Source organism: Rhagoletis pomonella, unplaced genomic scaffold (assembly GCF_013731165.1).
Source record: "Rhagoletis pomonella isolate Grant_MI unplaced genomic scaffold, Rhpom_1.0 Rhpom_scaffold_00007, whole genome shotgun sequence".
NCBI lineage: Eukaryota > Metazoa > Arthropoda > Insecta > Diptera > Tephritidae > Rhagoletis > Rhagoletis pomonella.
In genome coordinates this window covers 34,676,813-34,686,065 of record NW_023458561.1, presented here as the reverse complement: position 1 = coordinate 34,686,065, position 9,253 = coordinate 34,676,813, and the positions used below count along the sequence as shown (strand labels likewise).

Genomic DNA, 9,253 nt, shown 5'->3' with positions numbered 1-9,253 from the left:
AAGATAAAGATAAAGATAAAGATAAAGATAAAGATAAAGATAAAGATAAAGATAAAGATAAAGATAAAGATAAAGATAAAGATAAAGATAAAGATAAAGATAAAGATAAGGATAAAGATAAAGATAAAGATAAAGATAAAGATAAAGATAAAGATAAAGATGAAGATGAAGATGAAGATGAAGATGAAGATGAAGATGAAGATAACGGTAAAGATAAAGATAAAGATAAAGATAACGGTAAAGATAAAGATAAAGATAAAGATGATTTATTTTGGAACGAATTTCCGTCATCCCTTGTCAAGTTTGGTTTGCAGAAAAACCGGTTTCAGCATTGTGCCATTTTCAGTGTAATTTTCCGAAAAATCAACCAACACCAACACATAAAGATTAAGATTAAGATTAAGATTGAAATTAAGATTAAGATAAAGACAAAGATAAAGATAAAGATAATTAATAAATTGCGGTGATTCTTTGAAGTTTGTTGTGACCGGTCTTCTGCATTTTATTTCATAAGAAATTTGTGCTCATATAGAAACAAGTAAGAAAGTCTAAGTTCGGGCGGAGCCGAACATTAAATACCCGGCGCAATTATTAAATATATGTTTTCCACCTTTCCGAAAACTACCGCTACACGATAAGCCGGGGTGTATAAATTTTAAGTAAATTAGCGTCCTTAAATTTCGAAATATTGAAGTTTCAAGCATTACTGAAATATACCGTTATATTAAAAGCGGTCGTAATTTAGTCCGATTTCAATAATTTTCAACGCTTTGCTTTTATGTGGCAAGCACAATAATCATACCGAGTTTGGTTCAAATTGCTAGAACGGTTAGCGAGATACATATATGTGATCATAAGTGGGCGGTGCCACGCCCATTTTCCAAAATTTTATCATAAGCGTATTTCTTGGTAAAAAATTGTTGCAACCATCAATTTTGAATAAATTAGCTTTAATATTTACTGATTTATCGAGGATTTCGTATTTTTCTAAATTACCGTTATATGGGATGTGGGCGTGGTTATTGTCCGATTTTAAAAATTTTCGGCCATTAAATATGTTGTAGCAGGATCAAGAACTGTGCCAAGTTTGGAAGAAATTGGTGCAGCGGTTACCAAGATATACGCATGTAACCATAAGTAGGCGTGGCTACGCCCATTTGCCAAAATTTTTTAATATTCTTATTTTTCGTCTAAAACTCATTGTAAATATCAATTTTGAGTGAATTATCTTCAGTAGTTACTAAAATATCGCACTTTTCGTATTTCTGAAAATTACCGTTATATGGGAGGTAGGCGTGGTTATTGTCCGATTTCGCCCATTTTCAATACCATCCGTCCCATGCCCAAAAGAAGTCCACGTACCAAGTTTCGTTAAGATATCTCAATTTTTACTCGAGTTATCGTGTGCACAGACGGACGGACGGACGGACGGACGGACGGACGGACGGACGGACGGACGGACAGACAGTCACCGCTTAATCGATTTCTCTTTTCATTCTGATCATTTATGTATACATTTGTCTATATCTATCTCGATTCGTTTTGCCTGTTACAAACAACCGTTATGTGAACAAAGTTATAATACCCTTGTGCACAAGTGCGCTCGGGTATAAAAAGTGCAAAATCCCATGAGCACAAAAAAAATTCATTTTGTTATTTATGGCCTTGTAATAAATAAGAATAGTTGAATAGAAAAAAAATATAAATAAAATATTTTATTGTATAGGCTATACAACTGCATACCCAGAAATATTGTAAAGATTCATGCTCGGTTTCACCCATGATACAAAAAAGAAGGTAGTTTCATTTAATGACATTCGTTGTTTTTGTTAACCATTTGACTTTTAATCAAATTATGCCATTTCATTAAATTCATGCTACCTGATCAAAAAGGGGGTTGACGAAACTAGGTTTCAGAACGGATGAAGAAAGTGATCAAAATTATACTTATGCTAATTGCTTATCGGAGGGCGGTCTGCGCAAGCCGAATTCAAGTTTTTTGCATACATTGGAAATTTTAAATTCGAACTTTGTTGAAGTTAATGGTGATACGCTAACCACAAAGCCCAATTTTTTGCAAAATCTGATGAGAAATTTAAAAGTAAATTTTCACGAATTTCATGTGAACAAATAAAATAATTGTTCCCAATTTGTTTTTGTTTTGCATGTTAAGTTATGAGAACAATTTATTCACATTGAATTGGTGATTATAAAAGGATTTTTTTGAAAAGAGAATTCTTTAGAACTAGATTTTTAAATTGCAAGATTGCATACAAAATAAGAAAATGAAAAAATAACAACATAAATGCCATAATGGAGTGTCAAATTTTAGCTGTCACAAATTACACAACCTTGTATTATTGAATCATGGGTTTCACTCCTTTATCTAGATTTGTATTTTGGAAGTAGGAGAAAGGGGAAGAATGTGATCGCATTTTGCGAAAACGGTAGTAGGAATGTACTACAAAAAGTACGCAAAGTATACAATTAGAAGTAAAATGTGCATTATTAATTCTATGCGAATTTGCAATATATTTGGTGTTTTAATGGAAATACTAAACAATACATAAAAATGTGCATTTTTGATTTAAGTTATTCGTCATTTCCGGGAACAAATCTAGAATACCGACCGTTCAACTATGCAAAAACGAAAAATGCAGAGCAATAGAACTTTTTATGCTCATTTCAACCATGCCAAAATGATTTGGCGCAAGTAAATTCTAGAAGGTTAAAGTTCTGTTTTTAATAATAATAATAGATTGGCGCTTACACATATGTTAGTATTTGGCCGAGCTTCTCCTCCGATTTGTGGCGTGCGCCTTAATGTTGTCACACAAAGCGAGGGACCTACGGTTTTACGCCGACTCCGAACGGCGATTGTATTTTTATGAGAAGCTGTTTTCATGGCAGAAATGCACTCGGAGGTTTGCCATTGCCTGCCGAAGTTCAGTTTTTAGATATTTTAAATATTAATATCTTATGAACTTTATAACCGATTAAAAAGCTAATGACGTCACCATAAGGGTAATTAATTTGTTCTTCAGCTGATGAACATAATTTATAGCTTTTTGTATTTTTAAACCAAAACCACTATAAAACGAACAAATATTATTTTTTCATGAAATAACCTTTTTTGAAAAACTGCATAATTAATGGTAAATAATTTTATATTATTTTGAAAGAACAAGTTATTATCTTTAATTCGATATTACATATTTTATCATGATCTACTTTTGGGTTTCAACAATTTAGTGATAATAAAAAATACAAATAAACCTCTTATATCTTCTTTTTTTACCTGCGCCAAATAAATTTGGTATCGTTGAAATCAGCGTAAAAAGTTCTATCAATCGGCATTTTTGGTTATTTTATAGCTAAACGGTCGCTATTCTATGCATGTTCTAGAAAATTACGCAAACGAAGGTGACGCCAACGAATATTTTGTATGAAAAATTTTTGGTTTTACTACTAATATAACTAGAAACTATAGAGTAAGCAACATTCTGCACAAGTAAAGGAGCCGATTTTATGTGTGGGAGCGAGAAGACTGTTTTATTACAAAACCTTTCTATTATTGAATCATGGGTGAAACCATGATACAAAAAAGAAGGTAGTTTCAATAAACAACTTTTGACTGATAATACAATTTTTTGAAGTTTCATAAATTGTGAGTATTATCAACGGCCTTACCACTTTGATAATATTAAAACAATAAATCGGGGTATTTTCCTTCCCATATTTATACCAATGTAATATTTCAAATCAAAAACCATTGTCAGTGCTTGGTACTTACTTTCACTTACATAGCTCGCGCTATTTTTATTAAAAATATATAAAAGATAGACTATTAAAAAGACTTCATCGCAATTGTTCTTTTTATTTGATAATATAAACCACGCGCGCATTATGATGTTAGTTTTTCGTTTTCTTATTTTGAATGCAATCTTGCGATCTTAATATCTAATTCTAAAGAATGTTCTTCTCAAATAAAACCTTTTTTATATTTTGGCTCAAATTTACTTTTAAATCTCTCATCAGATTTTACAAAAAATTAGGCTTTGTGATTAGCGTATCAATAGCTTTCACAAATTTTGAGTTCAAAGTTTCTAATGTATGCAAAAAACCTAAAGTCGGCTTGAACAGACCGCCCTCCGATAAACAATTAACATATCATCGTATGAAGTACAAAACACTGTATCAACAAAATGCAAAACTGCGTATGTGAGGTTGCATAAATTATTTTCTAGAGAATAAACAATCTCATATTTCGAAATCGTTCTCTTTTTTACAAAGCAATCGCATTTCTGTTTAGTATATTTCAGGGCGATTGGATAAGGCTTGAGCCAAATCCAATTTTTGGCAAAAAATGTCGGTTACGCGGTTTTGCAGAACGACGATACGTGGTTTTGTACTTTAAACGACGAGACGTAAGTATAATTTTTATCACTTTCTTCATGCGTTCTGAAGCTTAGTCGTCAACCCCATTTTCGAAATTGTGTAGCCGGCATAATTTTCAAGTCCATCATATTCCATATCTTTGAATGTACTGATAAAATCTTCTGCTTTAAAAAAAATATTACTTCTAGTGATCAGGTAGCATGAATTTGATGAAATGTCATAATTTTATTAAAAGTCAAATGGTTAACAACAACAACGAATGTCATCAAATGGAACTACCTTCTTTTTTGTGTCATGGTTTCACCCATGGTGGGGTTTCACCAATCAGTTTTAAAATTTATCAAACTGTTAAAATTTAAAATGACGAATATTCCGAACGAAATTGTGTAATTGTAAATTTTTACAGGCTGATAGATTTAAAATTGATTGGTGCAACCGGCCATCAGATTACAAAGCTTAAAATTTTTCATAAAATTTGAAACTTTGATTTACATACATGTATTGTTTGGATAATATTTTTATAAAAAATTTGAACAAGATTGTGCATATTTAAAAAAAAATCCACACGTGGTCACTTGTTGGGCTTGGCTAAAACACTTAAAAAATGAAAGCGGCAACTATTTTAGGGCCTAAGTATGATGACAGACATGTAGCCTTATGGATTTATGTTGGAACTTAGTACTACATATTACCATATTTCGGGCCCCGGCGAAGTCGATCAGCCTCAGTCCGTTACCGGACGTTTCGTCGTGGAGGCTGAATTTTCAGACAGTGGCGCCAAAGATTCCTTCCTTGCGCTTATAGAGGATATCCTTGGACGCCTCGTCCTTCTTTTCCGTTGGGGTATGGACGCAGATGAGTGATATGTTGAAGAATCTCGCTTTGATGCGGATTGTGGCTAGACGTTCGTCCACCGGGGTGAACGCCAGTGCTCGGCGACGGAGTCTCTCCCACCACAAATCCAACACGGAATTCGCGCTCTTTAACGTGGCAACTGTAGTAGATGTCGCAAGGCTCCACGCTTACCTTGCCTTGCCCCATCCATCGCATTTCTTTGATGGCGGTGATGTCTGCCTTTGACTTCCCAAGGACATCAACCAGCCGGGCAGAGGCACCTTCGCAATTAACGGTCCGGATATTCCAGGTGCATACCCTCAAATCATAGTCCTTAATACGTTTGCCATGGTCGTCATCAGAAAAAGTGGCTCTCATCCAAGGCTGTTTTTTTTTCATTAGGCGGACACTCAAATCCAGCGAGCGCAAAGTTGTACCCCCCCTCTCACTTTAGCTCGCCCCCAATCAGGTGTTTGGTCGCTACCCAGACGATACGTGGATATAAATATCCGGACGTTGTGAGCTGCGATTTGAACTATACGCTTAAGAATCACTTCTGGCCACTCCCAGATGAATGGCAGTCAAAAGTTTTTTCCACCTTCGTGGACTTCTGCGCACGGAGCCAACCTACTAAACAAATACGATGACCAAACCGAAGACTATTACTAAGACGAACACGAGTACTTAGATGAAGAAGAGAAATTTGAAGACACGAAGACGAGCTCAAATACGAATATGAATACAAAAAAAAATTCGATGACGAAGGCTTAACCGACCGAGACTTGTGGCCGTTTGTTCAATGTCTGGTTATCACTACCTCCCAGTTAATTAGTATTATTGACGTTTTAGATAAAGCAGTCGTTGCATTTAACCGATGCTTTCACTTCCGGTTTGTGTTAACCGGACATTGACAGACAGACCAACCCCTTTTACCTCCTCTAAGCTTGAAAATGCTACGCTCAGCATGAGCGGCTCGTTTCCCTGGTGTTGATACCGATGATGTCAATGTCATCTGCATACGCCAGTAGCATCGTACTTTTGATTTTATTGAAGAAAACGGAGTCGCCATGTCTAAAACCTCGTCTGTTCTCGAACGTCGCGGATAGGTCCTTACCAAACTGGACGCAGCTAAAAGTTGAGCTCAACATCCTTCAACATATGTATTTTCTTCCTCTTGAGAAGACGTGTCTCTTCTCTACATATGTGCAAGCGGTGAAGAGTTGCTTGATCATGCAGGATTGAGAGTCAATTGCGAAACTTCTTGGCTGTACATTGCGACTTCAGGTTTCGTCGCGCCGTCTGATGCATGTTCTTTATCGAACAGAGGCGGATGCAGACAATAGCTACAACGAGGTAGTCATCCGAGTCGCTATGAGCTCCTCGAATAAGATGCCCATCAAGAATACTTGGTGCGTATCTTCCGTCTATCAAAACGCGACCCTATTAAGCTGGCATTTCAGGGTACTATTTTATATATATATAAGGAAAATTTGAAAGTTAGGTGGGGGGGGGGGGCTCGAGCACCCCCCTGCCCCTACCTGGCTACGCCCATGGATAGTATACTATACTACTTAATATAGTATATACATACATTAATGGCATGAATGCTCTCTTTTACAGCAAATGGCAACCCATCGAAAAATGTGGAATGTACCCAACAAAGATGAGGCCGTGCTCTGGCTATGGGCAGCACATAACGAAGTGAACAATCGTCTAGCAGGCGACGATACCGAGGATCCTAAATTTCCCAAAATACAATTTCCCAGCGAATCATCGTGTTCCCAATGTCGCAAATCGGATTCAACATTTACGTCCAGTAAAACTGATATCAATTGGGATAAAGATGCTGTGCTGAGTTTTCTTAAAAATATACACAATCCTGGATTTGTAAGTCGTTACGGCGTAGACAATGAGGCTGTGCTGCAGCCATCGTTGGATAAGTTGCGTCAGAAGCGCATGATTGGTAATGTATTCTCTGAAATGGACATGCGCATGGGTATGTTGTTGTATGGATTTTGCATCGTCATGATGGTTGTCGCATTCAAACTATTTGCCATGAAGGGTTATCGAAAAAGGCCATATATGCATGATGTGCTCGGAAAAGTTTAAGTTAGCGACGGAGAAAAATCGATACATCTTAGTAATAAGTGAAAAGGATGTTGAAAGGAGGGATTCAGTGAGCAAGGTGCCCACGTGATTCGTAAGCTAGTAAAACCTTTTTTATTTGTTTTATTTTACTCTAGAAAAAGACAAGTGATTCCATTTATATACATATATTAAAATTTATATATATACATACATGCATACATATGTATATATAAATATACACCTCGATCCACTTGAATTGGCTAATTTTTTTTTGGTTTTTCTTCGAAAATCCGAGTTCATATCTGGACTTGTGGGCATCGGAGAAGCTTCATTTTAATTTAGTTTTGAAGAATGATCAATATCGAAGTAAAGCGATGAACGCAAAGAAACTAACTTTATTACTTTGGTTTTCATTTCGCTTGTTTATTAAACTATACGAAAAATATGTTTATAAGATGACTGGCAGCTGCTCCTTCCGGCGATTAAAGTGCCAAAGAGCGAGATGTCTTTGAATTATTTAAAATACCCCCAGAACCGTTTTCCGTACAGGTTTTTTTCCATACATTGGAATTAGGGATGTAGTTTCAAATACTAAAAGTGTTAAAAATATAATCAAAATTAAAGGTAGATATGATTCCTTGTGTTAAGCCCAATGTGCCTATTCAAGTAGAAGAATAAAAACCAAAGGCATGTTCTTCCTTTTCACCATTTTCGAAATCAATCATTCCTCAAAATGAGATTAAAATAAATAAAAAATGTGTCTATTCAAGTGAATGGCAGTGTGTATATAAAATATTTAAATAAAATAAGTGGAGTTTTGTGTGGAATGCATATCGTTACTTTAATATAGAAATACCCTTACTCCTTTTTTATTTTTGAAATTCAGCTCTTTACAAAAATTGGTATATTACCCACTAAAAACTTAATTAAACTTAAAATCAACTACTACATTAAAACATCAGTTTCTATGTTTATTGAAGAAAATCATAACTTCAAGAACTTTAGTTTGTATAAGGTTTTATAAATACTGTGTAAGGAAACAAAAATGTTAAACGGCGTTTCTACGACAACCGAATCACCTTGTTCGCTCTCTCAATTACGGCGAATTACCCCATGATAAAAACATAAACAATAAACAAATACCATATTTCCACTCCGACATTATTGTTAAATTAGTGAACAGATTTAATAAATTAAATTTTTGTAATAAAGCGTGAACTGTTGTCTACAAGTGTGTGTAAAAGTTTTTTGATTCGATTCACGCGTTTGGGCACAGCAACCCAAAATCGTTGTACAAATTCATAACGAGTACCCCGGGAATTAACTGCATTTGATCCGGATTAAGTCCGAGTTAATCCGGATCAACGCTGCCGTCTGTTTAAGCTTTTAGATAGAGTCTTTCTATATTAAGGCAACGATATTCATGAATGCGCGCAGACTTGATGTGTAAACATTTCTAAAGAAAGTGAAGAAGTAAAGAGTGACTATTTTTAAGATATGATATTCTAAAATGATTGTTAGTTATTTACGCTACTGAATATAAAATCCTCAAACGTCATTTCAATGCTGATTTCCCAACATATAAAAGTTACCCTTTATGTACAATATTTTGTAAGAAATGAGCGATGGTTGTAACGAACCCACAGAAAAAACAAGCGACATACATACATACGTACACATGTATGTATGTTTCACTGCATTTTTATTAACAAACTACTGACATTAAAACAGAAATATACATACATAAATATGTTTATATTTTTAAGCAAACAAATAAAATCCGCTAAATTTATCAAATTGCATTTCCTTTGTGGCGATTCGTGATCCGCAATACTACTTCATATATGTATGTATGTTTAGTCAAGAGGCAGCTGATAATTTGGGATTGTGATGCACGTCGGCGGACTCATTAAATTAATACAAATTTATTTTT

General features: G+C 35.0%; 2 protein-coding genes across 2 annotated transcripts in view; one reads left to right on the top strand and one right to left on the bottom strand.

Annotated features, from left to right (window-relative positions):
• The window catches only part of LOC118742679 (sulfhydryl oxidase 1), a 21,485-nt gene extending 13,306 nt beyond the window's left edge, over window positions 1-8,179 (top strand). Inside the window, exon 3 of the mRNA XM_036474928.1 lies at window positions 6,853-8,179. Coding sequence (XP_036330821.1) covers window positions 6,853-7,341 — 489 coding nt within the window. The 3' untranslated portion in view covers window positions 7,342-8,179. The remainder of the gene's footprint in view (window positions 1-6,852) is intronic.
• Window positions 1-9,253, bottom strand: part of LOC118742685 (G protein alpha o subunit) — a gene marked incomplete in the record, with an annotated part of 381,368 nt that overhangs the window by 207,003 nt on the left and 165,112 nt on the right.